The sequence below is a fragment of the Solanum pennellii genome, chromosome 3 (genome assembly GCF_001406875.1).
Source record: "Solanum pennellii chromosome 3, SPENNV200".
In the NCBI taxonomy this organism is placed as follows: Eukaryota; Viridiplantae; Streptophyta; class Magnoliopsida; order Solanales; family Solanaceae; genus Solanum; species Solanum pennellii.
Window position 1 is genome coordinate 71,802,582 of NC_028639.1, and position 17,645 is coordinate 71,820,226.

The 17,645-nt window shown below is 33.8% G+C and overlaps 3 protein-coding genes across 4 annotated transcripts; all 3 read right to left on the bottom strand.

Moving 5' to 3' along the window:
• Positions 1-371: 371 nt before the first annotated feature.
• LOC107015052 (dual specificity protein phosphatase PHS1) lies at positions 372-8,030 on the bottom strand. Of its 2 annotated transcripts, none has more exons than XM_015215214.2 (11): positions 7,755-8,030; positions 7,438-7,512; positions 7,223-7,356; positions 5,979-6,178; positions 5,405-5,581; positions 5,151-5,311; positions 3,316-4,402; positions 2,500-2,646; positions 2,181-2,408; positions 1,350-1,507; positions 372-1,097 (listed from the first exon to the last, which is right to left on the bottom strand). In XM_015215214.2, exons 4-11 carry the CDS (start codon positions 6,054-6,056, stop codon positions 731-733), a joined length of 2,403 nt encoding a protein of 800 aa, XP_015070700.1. In that variant the 5' UTR covers positions 6,057-6,178; positions 7,223-7,356; positions 7,438-7,512; positions 7,755-8,030; the 3' UTR covers positions 372-730. The 2 variants fall into 2 exon arrangements, with proteins under 2 accessions (XP_015070700.1, XP_015070699.1); XM_015215213.2 differs by having other exon boundaries at positions 5,979-6,183.
• A 1,741-nt stretch (positions 8,031-9,771) lies between these two features.
• Positions 9,772-10,908, bottom strand: LOC107014085 (ATP-dependent Clp protease ATP-binding subunit ClpA homolog CD4A, chloroplastic-like). The gene is made up of 4 exons (XM_015213949.2): positions 10,831-10,908; positions 10,281-10,711; positions 10,096-10,205; positions 9,772-9,994 (listed from the first exon to the last, which is right to left on the bottom strand). The coding sequence occupies exons 2-4, from the start codon at positions 10,702-10,704 to the stop codon at positions 9,875-9,877; spliced, it is 654 nt and encodes a 217-aa protein (XP_015069435.1). The 5' UTR covers positions 10,705-10,711; positions 10,831-10,908; the 3' UTR covers positions 9,772-9,874.
• A 2,963-nt stretch (positions 10,909-13,871) lies between these two features.
• Positions 13,872-17,626, bottom strand: LOC107012212 (serine carboxypeptidase-like 45). The gene is made up of 10 exons (XM_015211989.2): positions 16,971-17,626; positions 16,777-16,878; positions 16,583-16,678; positions 16,052-16,144; positions 15,875-15,954; positions 15,455-15,736; positions 15,242-15,366; positions 14,708-14,800; positions 14,481-14,598; positions 13,872-14,302 (listed from the first exon to the last, which is right to left on the bottom strand). The coding sequence occupies exons 1-10, from the start codon at positions 17,221-17,223 to the stop codon at positions 14,153-14,155; spliced, it is 1,392 nt and encodes a 463-aa protein (XP_015067475.1). The 5' UTR covers positions 17,224-17,626; the 3' UTR covers positions 13,872-14,152.
• Between the last annotated feature and the right edge of the window lie 19 nt (positions 17,627-17,645).

Consider the following 17,645-nt stretch of genomic DNA (forward strand, 5'->3'; position numbering starts at 1 on the left):
TTTCTATTAAAAATAAAAATTTATTTTGAAATCTTTAATTAACGATCTGAAAATTCTTTTCAAGAATCTTGGAAGATTTTCTCTTTTTTTTGTCAAATTTTCCTGATTTATTAGAAAAAGATTGTGAAAATTTGTAACGAGTAGATCCTATGGTGCTTATATTTGGAGTGACAATAACACTTAGTTTTGTTTTTAGTTTAAGATTCAAGCCCTTGTTTGTTATTCACGTCACCTTTTTTTTTTTATTTACAGAAAAGAAAAATAACAACAAATATACTGGTAAACACATGAATTTAATGATTTACATTTTAATGGTCAGACACAAATAATGTAGTAGTTGCGTAGAAGTTAGAAATTAAGTACTTATTACGTATAAAATAAACATTTCTTATTGGAAAAATACATCTTCATTTGCTTTACGTAACAGGAAGGAAAAAACAATCCATCCTTGTACACATTGTTAAAGACAAAAATTAGTACAACAACAAATGTGTCAACCTCAAAGACAAAACACATTGTGGTGTTAAGGTCAACACATGCACAGCACGACTACTTTTCACCAGGATGAGTACCTGATAACTCGACTTACCATGGCTTAGGTAGGGCTAATAAACATTCTTTTACACTACTTGTACATGTTTTACCTTGTTTGCTTGATATTGGAAGTAGATAATCATGGGAAAGATATTGAGCTTCATGTTGGTCAGGCCAGCAGAGCAGACTATGAACCTCAGGATTCGAATTCTTCAATCATGGAAGATTGTCTCTGAGTAGGGCTGACACTTCCACCTCGACTAATTTTGAGTGCATCTAATGCCTTCTGTATTTCCATGTTCATAGCACTGTCTACACTTCCAGATGATAGTTTCTTGTGTGCTTTCTGCAGATGAAGTTTAAGCGAACTGCTGCTCAAGCCAGCGTTCTTTCCACAGATGGGGCAAACCTTCATGATTGGCTTCCGTTGTTGCCATTCCATAGAAACCTTACCATGCAACTTGCGATCTAGGTCCAAAAGAATCTTTGCAAAGCCATCATTAGGTTGGGCTCGGCGATGAACTCGTCTCAATGTATTCCATGCCTTCAACAAAGTAAACTTCCTGCACCATATAATCTTTCCATTATGAAATTTCTTGCATAATTCCCCGAAAAAAATGGCATTACTAATCTAAACGCCCATTTCTAATAGGCAACTCGTCTAACTAATTCTGAAAATGGCAGCAAGCTTACTAGAGAACTTTCTATGCAGAATAATACCAAGTGTTGAGAGACTGGGTCACTCAGAAACATTTTTGTTCTTTACAGAACATGAGTTAATTCATAAATGATTCATGAAATTTTGCGGCACTTACTTCCTGAGCATTAAATAAGCGAGAACTACTGTAGCACTCCTGCTTCTCCCTTCAAAGCAATGAACCAGAACCTTCCCACCCTTTTCTTCAACATGGTCAATAAAAGTGTGTGCTTCTTCAAAGAGAGCACTGATATTAGAATCTTCATCATCACATATCTGCTCATAAAAAAAAGAATCAACGGATATGCAACCTTCTGCTACTATATAGCAAACATAAGAGTCGGACAGCATCAAATTACAGTAGAGAATTTCTGAAAAAATAAAATGCCATAAACAGATTACTCCCTCGGTTTCAGATTACTTGGCCCATGTTGAATTGACACACCCCATAAGAAAGCTTTTATTAGGGGTGTATTTTATTAAACTAACCTTTTTAATGATACTTGAAAAATGTAAATTGGCTATCACTCATACTAAGGGCAGAAAGGAAAATATAATAAAACACTCTTGATTTTTCTAAGTGGGACAAGTAAAATTGAACATCTAATTTTGGTGTAGGGGCCAAAACGGAGGGAGTACTTCAGTTGCTAATATAAAAACATCAGTAAAAAACAAGAACTACTTCCTCCAGCATCAGAGATTAAAAGTTTTTAGGATAATTGTTTTATAGTATGGAAGAAAAACAGGTTCAGTTAAGTAGCCACAAGATGAAAACTCAAAAAATTTAGGAGAATTTTAGCACCTTCATTGCTTAAGAGACAGATCTAAATTTGTCAGGATGTATGAAACACAAAGGCTTAACATACAATTTAAAGCCAGATTTTAGCCAGCATGAAAAATAAAAATCCAACAAAAGCAATAAGGCTTATAGAGAGATTTGAGCACTTACAGAAAAGTTTTTATATTCAAACAAATCAGGAAACTGGGAATCTGACTGCCCAGTTTCATTTGCACACAAACATAAGATATGTGTGATTCCTATATGTTGCAGTGTGTGTACAGATCTAGCAGCAAGTGCCCCACCGATAAACAGACTGCCTGAGATTGCAGATGGTTTTTCTGTATTTGCTGCATCAAAAATCAATGATATCCTTTCCAGAATGTGCTCAAGCCTGACCTATAAGTTGCAGAATTTAGAAAAGGATTACAACAAAGACAAACTCGGGTGTCAAGTGTCTTAAGAGACATGCTGAGTAGAAGATTGGCACCTTCAGCTCATAAGCATCGACCACATAATTACTATCACTTCCTTCAAAGAAACCTGTATTAAAATTGTTTTCCTGGCACATTTTAATTGCATCACTTTTAAGCATCTCAGTCCATTGCTCCAATTCTTTATTTAATTCTGCATCTACCTGAAAAAGAGAGGCAACTGATTTTAATTGGGAGAAGGAGCTTCGTGGATTAGGGTTTTCTTTTAATAGAAGATCTCCAGAACAGTATATAAAGTCATGCCACAACAAATGACAGACAGGAAAGGAACATTAACCAGGATATGAAAAAATTTTGTGCCAAGATAAAATAAAATTGTTAAGACATATTTCATATGCAAATACACATCATAATGTTTATGGAAAGCAGCTGTTGTAATAAAAAGTTAGTCGCAGAAAATCAAGTAATATCAAGAGAAGCCACTCAAACTACTCTTTTTAGTGAATCACCAAACTTAGCACAATTACCGTCCTTTTCCTCCGCTAATAGGAAACTTGACACACATTATCTGGCACCAAACAAGTTTCATTAAACTAATAAGATAATAAGTATAATAAATACCTAAATACTAGTACTCTAGCACAAACACCGTCCTTTTTCCCTGTTCATAGGAAACTTGCCACACATCCTCTTTAAATTTTAGTACCCAAAGGAATATTATTAACCATTACATAATTAATACCGGGAAAGAGAATTTCTTGTCTAAATTTGGAAAACCACATAATAATCTTATCAACTCTTTTCACTTTCTTGTTGGAGTAAAGTCGTCTTTAGTGTTTTGTCAAGAGAAATATTCAATGTACATCACAAACCTTAGCAAATTTGTGAAAGTCACGGAGTTTTGATGTCAAGCGGAGACTACGAAGTGGTTCACCACTGCTCTTATGGCACTTCCCTTGGCTATCACGTGAATTAGGAGAAACCATAGAATCCAAACTATCTCTGCATCCAGAGGATGAAGGTCTAGGAGCTGTTCTCTGACACTCAGATTCGTTCGAATCCAAATAGGTATCACTTGGCACCCGTTCTTTGCTTGGTGTTGAAGGACAATGTCCTACAAAACCAGCAGATTGTGATGGCGACTCAGGAATTACCATGTCTTCTTTCTCAAGATCGCCAGCAGAAGCTCTGTTGATAACACCAAGAAATACTCGAAAGACGCTATCTAGTTTCTGATGAAGGGTGAGAAGGAATATATGAAATCCCTGCAAGTCACGCAGAGCTGCTCTAAATCCAATCCGAAATTCATGCCCTATTGAAGCCAAGTCAGCTGCCTGATTGTTGTTCATTGCATCAGAAGCCTCCGGAGAAGATCCTAATTTTCCTCCGGTAATCTCATATAATAATTTTGAAGCATACTCAGGACTGTTAATAAGGAGCTCAACCAGCTTAGGATAATTTTCTTGATCACTTGCACGCTTTCCTGCAGGTGGTCTTCGGGGAACCCCAGAGTCTATAGCTACAACGTGAAAATACATACATGTTGTCTCATTCGAAGTTTGACTTACACTCAGATTGCAGGATTTGGGAGATTCTGTAATGTCAGATAGGTCAGAACTCTGTGATATTAATCCTGGGTTAGGAGTGCTTATTCTGCTATCTACAGAATTAGCTCTTCTTTCTTTCTGAAGTGCCCTAATCACTCTCGGCCTATATCTATCAATTGCAGAATCAAAGGCTGCCGCTAATGCATCCATGTTCACAGAACTCACTTTATCAGCTAACAATAAGTTTGCAGGATTTCCGCGCCATCTCAGATGGCGACATGGAAGTCGATCTTCATTTCTTATGACAAGATCCAACATCAAAACCCTACCTAGGGCAGCTGCAGTCCTTTCTCCTGCTTCTCGTGAATCAAATGCATTTGAGCTCTCCAATAGAGGGGACCCATGGATGTAACTGAAATAGCAGGTCATAAAAGCAATAAAAGTATCAAAATATAATTTTAGCATCATATAACATTGCCTTAGACCAGAACTAACTGCATCATTTGTGACAGTAAAAGGGGAAATGTAACACAAGTACTTCCCAAAGTGGTCCCTGTCCTAGTGCATCACAAAATTGTGCAAAGCACCAAACTGTAGATCATCTAACTTGGTATTCCACTCCACTTTCCTACCTTTGCCTCCTTCATCTTTAACTATTTCCTCTAAGTTGTTTTCATAATCATTAAATTAAATATTCCAAATAATTGATTTAGTAATATATTCAAGCTAAACAGTAAAAAACATATATGTATATATATATGCATCAAATCATGATTATGTGTTAGTATGCATTGGGTGGACCATTCATACAAATACAAGAATGAAGCAACGAGTTGCTTCTCATTCCACAAGGAGGCATCAGCTGAGAGAAAAGATTGCCAAATCCTGCAACAGCTCCTCGGTTTTGGCTTAGGCTTTCTATGTGAAGCCTAATTTGATAAGATTTACAACCTAAAAAGAGCAAAACTATCTATCAAATAAATTCTTTTCCCATAGTAAGTAACAGCCTCTTGATTATATTCTCATAATTTTCAAATTGCGTTCATCTAAATTACCATCTTTCTCAGGCACTAATCCACCAGCAAAGGGATGTTAAGAAACAGGGTAATTAATGCAAATGTGCTCTAATGCTCCACAAAAAGATCAAGTTGCATACGCACTTCATTAGCAAAAGGCACCGGCTTAGCTCAAGAGCTTCCAGAAGTTCTGAACACGTCATTTCCACAATCTCGTCACCTTCTGAAATAGCTGCATCTTTTGCTTTTTCTGCAGCTTCCTTGATCTGTAACCACTCTGGACTACAGTTATGAATAACCCTGGCCTGCAATATTTGGATACATAGTTAATGATATGACCTACAAAATCTAACTGATTAAACATATAAACAAAAACAACGAAAGTGAGAAGGAACGACTTGTGGAGTTTGGACACCTAGCCACTTTGCAAATTCATAGCCAAGACGTTCTGATTGTGTTGCCATCCTTGAAGAGGATATCTTTATAACAGCTGCAGCTTCCTTTGGAGAAGCATCATCGTTTTCAAGTTCGTTAAATAGCGCAAAAAACACAACACCTCCAGAATTTACAGTCACCTGTGTTCAGTTGACATGAGCAAATAATTATTACTAACACAACAATAATGTAAAATGCTCAAACTGTGGACAAAATGTGTAGTTGACTTTCCCTTTGCCACTCGTTCTTGTTTATGGTAAATATAAAAAGTTGATTTTACACCAGAAGTTCATTACTTTCTTTAATTCCCTCTCATACCAGAAAGTATGTTTAGTTGAAATGATTCATAAGATAATCAATATCAAGAAGTTCGTTGGTAAAAGAAAAGTTTAAGGAACTTAAAAAGAAAAAAGAGTTAGATGATTAAGGATAATGCTACAACTTTTTATTTTGGCCATACTATACTTGTTGCAGTCAATTCAACATCTTATTCAAGGAATCACGTAATGAAGAAACATAATGTCAAAACTGAAATACCTCTAATGCTTTATTAGTTTCATCCTCGGACTGTTCAGTACTACTATTGTGCTCCGTGTGGTGAAGAGAAGACAGCATGTTCCACGAAAAGGTGCTTGATTCAATGTCCGAAACCGCAGCTTTTCCAAGTCTCTCCCATAAACTTACTTCTGTTGTTGGCTCAGATGGTAGAGGATCAACCTGATCAAGACTCAACTCTTCTGCACTGAACAAGAATTATACTGGAGCTACATTATGCTTGTAGTTTGTGCTTTATTCGTTCATAAAGCTCAACTAGTACATGCAATTATTTGTACAATAGACTGAAAGAAGAATAAAAATTCCTATACGTTTAAGAATAGGGCCCACAACAACAGCTAAGACTTTGCTCTCATCTGAAAATTTTTTATGAAACAAAGGTGTGTTATAACATGTGTCACTCATTTAATCTCAACATTTAAAGGAAAAACACAGTTCCCATTCTTCCACTTTTTTAAGAAGTGTCGACGTTGTTCTAGACTCTCACGCAAAAAGAAACTTCATCCCTCAACTTGAAGAAGCTTAGCAGCTACCACAGGAGAAAAGACTTCTACCAAATTTAGCTACTTATTTTTCACTTGATTTCCTTGTGAAGAAGAAGATGAAAGACAGATAGGAGATCTTTTCACATGCTCCAAGTCCTATGTATAGAAACAGAACATGAATAAGCCAACTTACAACTTCCACCATTTCATTAGGCACTTTTTCCTTTTTGTACGATTTAAAAGAACGACATATTTCTATATTTGAAAATTCTTTAACATTCTAATTTAGTCCTTACAATATCCTCTTGGGGAATTGAAGTTGCATCTGTTGATAACACGATACCATGGGTACTTTCATTTGGGAGTGTTCTCTATCTTTGCATTATGTATGAAAAGACTTTCTTTTTTTTCTTGAACTTCAAGTCAAGTTGCACCACCATATAGAATGAAACGGATGTAATAATAACTTTCACCACGGATGTCTATAATTAGTTATAGCTCTAGGCTGCATATACTCGAGTACAATATAACAACGAATTTCAAGGAAGACAACTCAAATCAGGCTAAAAGAATCAAAATCACTAATATCAAATCTCATTTAATGCTTTTTCTTTCACAGTGGACTATAGGGAATGTGTGCGCCCAGTACACAATAGTTGGCTAATAGCTTGAGTAAGCAAGTTTTCTTTGATCAATAACGTTAGTAAGCATCAATCTAAATGATCATTTGCTACCACCAACCTTAATGGCATGCTATCAGCTCGTCTAGGGAATCCGGAAGAGCGGTACTTGCTGCTACGTTTACGAACCAGCTCAAGCCATTGGGCGAACCGATACGCCGGCCCTGCAGTGATATCCCCCAACATATACAGCACCTGCAAAACAACAATGTTCCATCCACCCTTCAATTATCCAATCCCCCAAACTTCAAACAAGCAATTCACAATGAAACTGACCCGAGAAGTGACAGTGAGGGGCAACGGGGCCTCAGGCTCGTCCGATCCCAGATCGAAATCTTTCTCCTCTTCTCTCTGCATATACATAACTTCTTCCCACTTATAAGCAATATACAAATCGACAGAACCCAGATCTATATAATTCAATACACACACATACTGCAACTACAGTAAAACTAAAAGCTCATAATGATTAAAGTGCCATGTCTATATCTATATGGGTAGGATTTTTTTTAATTTTTTTTGTGAAAAAAGGGGATATGGGTGTTGTTGATTTGAATATAAATAGGTAATAATGTGAAGAAAAGAGAGCGTGCCTGAAGAGAGTACATGTCTTCTTGATTCTCATTGGTCATTGCTTTACTTTTCTTTGAAAAAGCAAAGTAAATTTTGCCGCTTTTTGTGGGTCGTTGAGAATTTGAGAGAATAGGGGTAAGTGGGGTTCAAGATCAATCAAAGCTGTTTAGCACAGAGCGCTTTTCATGGAGATTTTAGATCGAAACTCAGGTGGGTCGCTTCCTTTTTTTTTAGTCGACAGTGATGATGACACACTCACAGTCGAATGCAGTCCACGGCGAATCTAGAAATTTTGCTTAATATTATGCAAATATATAATTTTTCGATAAAAGGGGTTTGAGTTAGCAGCGTGTAAAAATTGATTCGATTGATAAATGAATTGATAAAAGTGTTATTAGTTTATTATTTTTGGGTATTAAATTAATGGTTTTTAAATGTAAAAAGAAATTATTGGGTTATCGAATCAGTATTTAACTTTAGTATTGGATAAACACATAATCCATTAAGAACTAGTAATTTACTATTTTTACTTGTGCGTATATATTAATCTCAATATCTTACTAGTTACTCCCTCCGTTTTAAAAAGAAGGTTCATATTTTCTTTATAGTCTTTTTTTAAAAAAATGAACTCTTTCCTTTTTTGTAACACTTTAACTTTAATTTTTTTTATAAGATCACAAGATTAAAGGATATTTTGATACATTTGACATAACTTTAATTTAGAATCACAAGATTATTCCGTTTCAAGTCAAACTAGACGATCCTTTTTTAAATGGAGGGAGTACTATCTTTGTCCTTTTGCCTTCAATTCACCCTTAACGATGACTTTGATTTCACAATTCACATTATACAACATGTTAAAATTTAAAGTAAGAACCTTATTCTTCTTAATTTCTTTTAGTGTTACACTTGTATATTTCTTTTCATATTTGTTATTAGTGTTTCTGTTTTATGAGTACTTGTGAAGTTACATTATTGTGTTTTCGCATCAAATCTATTAAAAAAAGTAATATATTTGTTTTATAAGTATTGTCTTATTGTTTAAATCGAAAACCGAATTGTCAAGGACCAAATCGATAAAAAATATCTTATTGATTTGGTTATTGGTTTATAACAGATTTAAAAATCAAAAATCAAAAAATTAAATTAATAATACATAAAATGAACTGAACCAATAAATCGAACCAATAATACATAAGTCACTATAGAAGTAAAATTTTTACGCTCATGAGACTTTATATTCTCCAAAAATGATGGTTTGAGAATTTCGTATCATAATTTGAGATTTTTTTAAATACCAAAATCAAAGACTAGTTCACTATCAGTTTAATTTTTTTTATTGAATTAATATTCTCCAATTTCATGTAATGATATGATATCATGAGTCCATGTCGCATGGATAAATATGCACGTCCTAGACTTTTTGATATTATAGTCTTAAACTAAAGATATATAAAAGAGATCAAAATATGTTTTATTCATGTAGTCTTTGATATTTAATAAATTATTATAACAAATAGTTTGGGTTAAATCTTTAAAGAAGCTAGAAACCATTGTTTGATAACCCTAGCTAATATTAGGTAGTGTAAAGGCTGAGTCTCAACTAAGGCTAGCAATTAGACAGGACAGGGTCAAACAGCCATGTTTTATCGGAACCTGTACCGAATTTTCTTATCGGTATCAGGTTTTACCGGAATTGGATTTATCGAAAAACTCAACATGTTCCATTCCATTCGGTCCCTTAGTAAGAGGGTTGGATCGGATCGAAATCGAGTCTTACCGGATTAGAAAAGAATTATTATCAATTGGACAAAGTCTACTTTTTAAATAATCAACTGCTCTTAAATTATTAGAAGCATTATCTAAAGTGACACTCATCATTTTATCACATAGTCCATAATATTGTAAAATAGAGCCTACTTTTGATGCTATATAAGAATCAGTTTTAGTCTCTTCAACATATTTATATGCTAATATTCGTTTTAGCATGTTTCATTCATGGTTAATTCAGTGGACAGTAAGGGTAAAATAATCGTATTACCATTAAAACTACGTCTCATAGAAGTAATAGATAATCTACCATCCTAATAAGCAAATAAACAGCAAAGAGCTAAAACAGAAATTAGGTCCTACATAAAGATTAACACTTGAATACTTTGTTCAATATCAACCATATCAAAAAAAAAATATTTGGGCCAGGAGTTCCACCTCCAACACTAGCAGCAACACCCACATTACTCTTGCCAACCATCCTTAAGACCTGTTTGTTTATTTTTCAACAAAAAAAAGAGTGTAAAAACGATAACACAAACGGTAGAAAGGCTGTTTCCGATTAGACAAAGAAAAAGTAAAATTACTTGCCTGATTGTAAATGTTATTGAGGTCATCAGCACCCAAGTTTTCAAGAACACGAGCAGCCATACCTTTACCACCGCGCAACAATTCAAGTAGCAAGTGTTCGTAATTATGCCCTGAATCACAAAAACGAATGATTACACGCTTTGCATGACGAGTAAAAGGAATTTCAATAGCAACGAATCCACTACCCTTGCCAATAATCTTCTCTACTTCAATACGAGCATCATCTCTCCAATTAATTCCCATGGATTTAAGAACCTTAGCAGCAATACCAGTTATAAGACCCAACAGAATCTGTTCTGTTCCAATTAAATTGTGACCTAGTCGCATGGCCTCATTTTGTGCAATTACTGCTTCATCAGACATTGCTTTTGGAACAATTCGAGACCCTTTTACAAAAGTTTCAGCTGCCACGAGAGTTTCTCCAGATTTTGCATCTAATGCATTGCAGGCTCGCAGTCCTACAGAACTTTTCAGCTTGAAAGAAGGAAATTTTACATCACACGTCATTCTAAAACTTGTTTGATTTTTCTGAGATCCATTGAATTGTTCATCCCTTTCATTCGCAACGGAAGATGGAATGTTTATTGAATGAACTAAAGCTCTAGCCATAATGGACCTGCAAGATTTGCAAATCAGAAAATATCAACAAAAACATTTGGATTCATTAAGTAAAAACATGAACAACAGAACAAAATTAGTTCAGAAACACTTAATTCAAAAATTTCAAACACATACCCAAAGTTTGAAAAGAACCCTAATACCAATCTGTGTGTATTCACCGATGGATTTGGTACAAGTTAAGTTTTTTTTCCCTATAAATAAGGACTTTCTTTATTATAATTGGTCATTAGGCGATTTTATTTTTATTTTAAGTCAATTAAGATTTTAATTTAATGAGTTAATTTGACTCAATACTATAAAGACGGAAAAAAATAGTAATATAAAATAAAATTGTTATTAAATATAATAATATCTCATTATTTTTAGGGAAAATTACTGAGATGGCAAACTATACTAAGTAATTAATTATTAAGGGTATAGTTTAATTTATTTACTCTCAGTGGTTATAGTTATGATTTTCTAATATACAAAATTAATTTTATCACTCATCCACTCTATTTTTTTGAATTTCAATGAAGATTTCATGTTCTCTATTTCTGTCTTACTCTCAATTTTCGCAGGTAATAGCCAAAATCAACCCATGAATCTATTTTTTTAAAAAAAAATCCTTCATCAACAATTGTATATGTATTATACTTCTTAGTTTTTTATATATATATTTTTTTAAAAAATCTTTTTTCTTATCAAATTACAAGTTCTTCAAAATCAGAATGAAAGATTCATCTTCATCCGTAAAAATTACTTGCTTGAATATTGTGTATATAGTTGTTTTTACATCGAATTATTATATATAAAACTGATCAAGGAATTTGCGTTGTTATATTCATATTTTAAGCTTTTTGTATATTCAACTAGTTATATATGTATATAAATAATTACTTTAAAAATTGATACAATTATTTGTTTTAAATCACAAAATTTTTGTATTTTACGTTATTATATACAAAACTGCTTCAGGGATTTGTGTATATACAAGTACTATATTCATATTTTTATTTATACATGTACAAGTGATATTCATTTTATTTACATTAATTTTTAAATTCTAACTTCTAAACAAATACTTATTATTAAGGAGTTTCATGTTTTATTAAAGTTCTAAATAGTGTTAGATTATACACATTTAATTGAATATTTTTTTTTTCCTTTACTAACCTCGTTACTTTTCTGGTGTTTTGGCTACTTTAGTTCTTCCTTTCCTTTTATATTCCGAGTACCTGCTGCCAAGTTTATAGGATGCTAAATTGAGTTTAGTTTAGAGTTCTTCATAGTTTTCAATAAGTAAGCAGTGTAAATTAATTACAATCTTTTTACCTAAAGAGTTTGAATTTCGAAATCTCTGATTATGGATCGAAATATTCTTGACAAAACTCTTTTTTTCTTCTCTTTTGGAAAATTTTCCTATTGTGAAAACTTGTAACAAGTAGATCCTATGGTGCTTAACATTTGGAGTGACAATAACTTTTGTTTTGCTTATAGTTAAAGATTCAAGCCCTTGTTTATTGTTCACGTCACCCATGCACACAATATGACGCCCATTATAATTGTAGTGTTAGAGCCAACTTATGCACATTATAATTATTTTTCACCAAAATAGGTGTACTTGATATCTCGATCTATCGTGGCTTAGACCATCCAAAGTTAGATGGGCTAATAAAGTCTATCAAATGTAAACTAGTGTAAATAGTTATTGAATTTGTTGATCAAGTTTATGTAAAAGTTATCTAAACGTAATTGCATGATATTTTCCATACGAGTGGAATTGGTAAACTGAAAAGTAACACGAAGCAATAAATAAACACATTAGTCTAACTTTGACCTTCAACTTTCATAATGCACAAACAAGCATTGTAACTATTCAACTTTTAAATAAATAAACACATTAGTCCTACATGACACAATACACGTAGGACACCACATAGGACAAAAAATGACATGTAGAACATGTGTGTCTATTTGTTCAACTTTATACAAATTTAGGTGTCTATTTATGCACATCCAAAGTTGAAGAGCATAAATGTAGAGAAAAGACATAAAAACACCACTGAAGTTGTTTTGAATTTTAAAAAAGACACCTTAACTCTGCGGACTTCCTATTACCCCACAAAAGTATTGAATATCTTTGTAAAAGGACCATTTTGATTTATTTTCTTGCCATGTTGTGAACACGCACATGACGCGCGTGAAGGTCCACTTTTGTTGTCAAAAATCAATTGAAAAAGTGCCACGTTTTAATCATTTTCTTTATTAATTATTTACCTCATCATCTTCCTCAAATTGGGTTACAATTGCCTCAAATGTGTTAAACTTAATTAATGGCAGATCAAATATTATTAACACAAATTTACCTCATCATCTTCCTCAATGATGCTTTAATAATATGAATTAGAGTTTCGGAAAAATTATTATTGACAAATAGAATCACAAAAAACTATTTATAATAGATGCTTTAATAGAAAATAACTCATTAAATTGACACATCTCAAAAAAATTTCAAACTAGTAATATCAAGTTCAGATCTCCGTTGACTAATCAAAAGTGAATTGACGAAAATGGCAGTACGTGGAGAATTTGGTTATGAAGAAGAAGAAGAAAGAGAACAGAGGAGGGTAATGAAGAAGAAGAAGAAAGAAAGAAAAAGAAAGAAGAATAAAGAGAAAAAGAAAAAGAAAATGAAATTGATAAAATAAGAAAAATAAAAATAAAAATTAATACGTGGCAGATTATAATTGGTGCGCGATTGAACTTCTTTTCTTGCAAGTGAGGATGGTTAAAAAATGGAGTATTTATAACACTTTAAAATTGTTTAAGGGGGTAATAGGATGTCCGCTAAGTTAAAGTGTCTTTTTAAAAATTCGAAATAACTTCAGTGGTGCTTTATGTCTTTTCTCCATAAATGTAATTTGAAGTCAAGTTAAAGGACACATTTATGTATTATGCCTAATTATGGTGGAGAGCCAACTTATGCACATCACGACTATTTTTCACTAGTGTAGATACTTGATAACTTGGCCTACCATGGCTTAGACAGGCTAATAAACATTCTTTTTCACCACTTGTACATGTTTTAAGAAGGTAATATTGTAACGAATAGTCTGAATCAAATCTCGAAGAAAGCTAGAAAGCGTTGTTTGATAAGCCTGCATAGTATTAGGTAGTGTAAAGGCTGTCCCTCAAATTCATTTAAACTTCACTAGTAAAGTCTGTCAAATGTAAACTAGTGAACAAATAGTTATTGAATTTGTTGATCAAGTTCATGTAAACAGCTATTCTAAACACAAATTAGGCTCTTAACTAACACTTGATACTTCTAATCTTCTTGGATTTCATCTTTGGGATAAACAAAAAATGAAGAAGAAAAGCCAAAACAAAAGAAAGAAAGATCCTTTGACATTTAATGGTGAGGTGACAGAGCTATTTACATTATGGTGTCTTATCAGAAAACTTCAGGGAGTGGCTTGCCTTCAAGAAATGACTTGAATAACACAAGTGATCTCTCTGGCTGTGAGAAAGGAGCCTCATGAGAAGCACCTCTAATCGTCGCAAAGGAGAGGATATTATCATAAACATGTGTCCATCCACCAACCTAACACAGCAAAAAACGAAAAATGAAATGAACTTTTGCCTGAAAAACAGCAAATTGGACTCGATTAAATAAGACTGTTTAACTTCTATACATTAACAACGTAATTGCAGCCTTCTAATGAATTTTAAATTGCACCGTTAGTGGATGTATAAGTTTAAAATCCATGTACATATATTACCTGTTGTCCTGCAAACCAAACTCTATAGGGGACAGTTGTGTTCAGCTGCATCTGCCTTGCTAGTTGTTGAACAGTTGCTCGGCTTCCAATCAGTGGAACGACAGAATCTTGATCCCCGCTGTTTGTAAAGAGTTTCAAGAGCATTGGTGTTAGACGTCAAACGAATTGCCAGGTTCACATGAGGAATTAAGTGCATGAAGAGACATTAGATGTAGCTGCATTTGTACCTATATATTAAGACTGGAATTCTTTCTTTGATAAGCGTTCCTATTATGGAGATGGTTGGTATCTCTATGTCAAGCAGTTGATAGTCCAAAATACTGTAGAAGCAATGAGAATTATCTGTTATTTAGGGAGTTGTGAACTTGCAAGTTATTATACCAGAGGCAATGGTCAATAAAAAACTCAAGACTAGATATGTTATTCTAACTCTTTAAGAATATCGCCAGGTGCACATTGGTCCTCCATAAGTAGTGTTTTTTTTGGAGGATCCAACACAGGCGCAGTAGCACTTTTGGGGAGTCCGAGTAACATAGGAGACCAGAAGTTGGTGATTATTAATATGCCTGCTAAGTTGAAACCAGTGGATTGATACGCTTCATATTCTGCTACGGATTCAAGTTATATACACTCATATGATAGCAATCTAGTTACCATTTTTCCAGGTTACAGATTAACTTATGACCTCATTGTGTGAATACTTTTTCTTTGTCACTATGCTATTCGGCTGTTGATCGTTTTAGCAAAGCAAGAGCGCTTACCTGCTGCAAACAGACCATCTGTGTACTCCAACAAGCTCAGCATGAAGAGCCCTTTTCACATCTTTTCGGTTCAAGTAATTTACAACTTCATCTTCCACACATACATCTAACTTCTCGGAATTTTCCTGGATATTAGTATCACTTTAGATAGTCAATTTAACCGAATAAGAACACGAAAGAAGCCCGACAAACAAACGGAGGAAGTACACTTACTTGAGGACTTATAATCTTGGACTGGGAGAGCACAGAGGAAATACAAACATCAAGGGTAACATCATACTTGTCCACAAACTTACTGGTTTCTCTACTCACTAAACTCATGACTCTCAAACAGATTGGTGAAACAGTGTCCCTGTAGTACTCGCTAACATATCGAGAATAATTACAAGCAGAACTAAACATTCTGTATGTAGGATCTGATATTAGACCATGAGACCAGAAGTACTCTGCCCTCGAATTAAAATCAGTAGCGAATTCCAGAACTGGATTACCTAGCTGCAATGAAACGAAAAATTGAAAGAAGGGATTAAACAGAAGTTTTCTTCTAAATATCTCAATAACATGTAACAGCAAACACAATGCATATAAGCAACAAAGAACTACATGTGATCTGCAACTTAAGGATAAACTTACAGCAATTCCTTTTAGATTGAATAGCTGCTGCTTCTTGTTAAATGCCATCATGAGCTTAGCTAGTTGAGGTACATAATGTCCTGTAATTAAACAAGCCAAAATGTGATTAACCAAGAACAGAAGACATAAAATACCAAATAATTTACCATCTATGGCACATATAAGGAACAATCTTACCTGCATAACTTTCGCCAGTTAGAAACAAATTGCTTTTTCTGTACTGTGGAAATTTATGGAACCAGCGGAGTAAGAAAACAACATTGTCCCTGGCTTAAGAATACAAAAAAAGATAACAGCTTTAAGCATAAAGCAAGAAATTTTAAAAGTCAAAAAGGCTAAGTTCAATTAGGACAAACAAACAAGGATAAAAAAATCCGAAAGTTTTGCAGAATCCACATAAACAATAAAGAGGACTTGCTTTTCCTTTCCATTAAGTTGTAAGTTACTATTATACTGCTGAAGACCAGCAATCACAAGCTCATCATAAAAGTCAAAAAAAAGAAAAGATGAAAAGGAACAAGCTTTTTAGAAAATGAACCAATAGTTGGAATGCATGTTGAATTAATTCTTTGCAGCTATGTTGCTCGGACTCTCCAAAACTGATGCCGGTTACTCAAAAACTGCACTACTTTTGAAGGATCCGACATGTACCAGTAACGTTTTCAAAGAGTCTGTCTAAGCAACATAGCTCGGGAGTGGCAATAATACCTGTTATTTCATCATTTACTGTCTCATAGGAAGAAGTATCAGATGAATAAGAGAAGCCAACTCCAATTGGGCTTTCCAAATACAACATGTTTGCCTCTGCAAATATTTCAAGAAAACACAATCATTTTCTACTTCCTATACAGTTACCAGAAGAAAAAAATGGGAAAATTTTCTTGAAAAAAATGTTACATCACCTTTGTTCCAACTGTGTTCATTTATGACAAGACCTTCTCCTCTTGGTCTAAATGGTCCATTTTCAGAAAATGCACCAACCCCAAGTGAAGAACATCCAGGTCCTGCATATACAAATTGCAAATACTCAAAAAAGATCGAAACTTTTTCAAGAAAAAGAACACCCCAAAAACAAAAATGTCTTGAAATTGTATACCTCCATTCAACCACAAAACTAAAGGCTTTGAAGCTGGATCTATTTCAGCTTCAACAAAATAGTAAAAAAGAGATCTTTGCTTCTTATCATCAACAGTAACATATCCTGAAAATTGTTGAAACCCCACTGGAGGTTGTCCAGGCAATTTAATGATCTTGTCTGGATGAGGCAATGCAGACACAATTCCTACATAAGCATAAAGAAGAAAGAGAAAAATAGCCATAGCCATAGGTTTTGAAATCTGCAAATTCATAAGGAAAAGAAGAGATTGAAAGTCAAGTTATTACTAAAAGAGAGAGAATTATATATATAGTGTAGCCAGAATCCGAGTTAACTTTGACAGAATTCAGTAACTTTGATCCAAACTTTATGTTAACATATAAAAATACACTTTTTAAAGATCAAGATTTATAAAATTAAAATTCCAAGTTTGACATTTTATTTAACACATAGCATGCCTAAACCAACATATCAATATCATAATAAAAGTTTTTATCATTTCTTGTCTGTAGTTACTGTAGGCATGGTAATATATTTGATGAGATAGAGACCAAAATGACCAGAGGGGAAATTCTTTTTAATTAGGTGGTGGCCTCCACTTTCCCTACCATGGGGCTAGTGTCAGCACTCAAAACTCTTCTTTATTCCTTCTCTTTCATTTTACAAGGTACTATA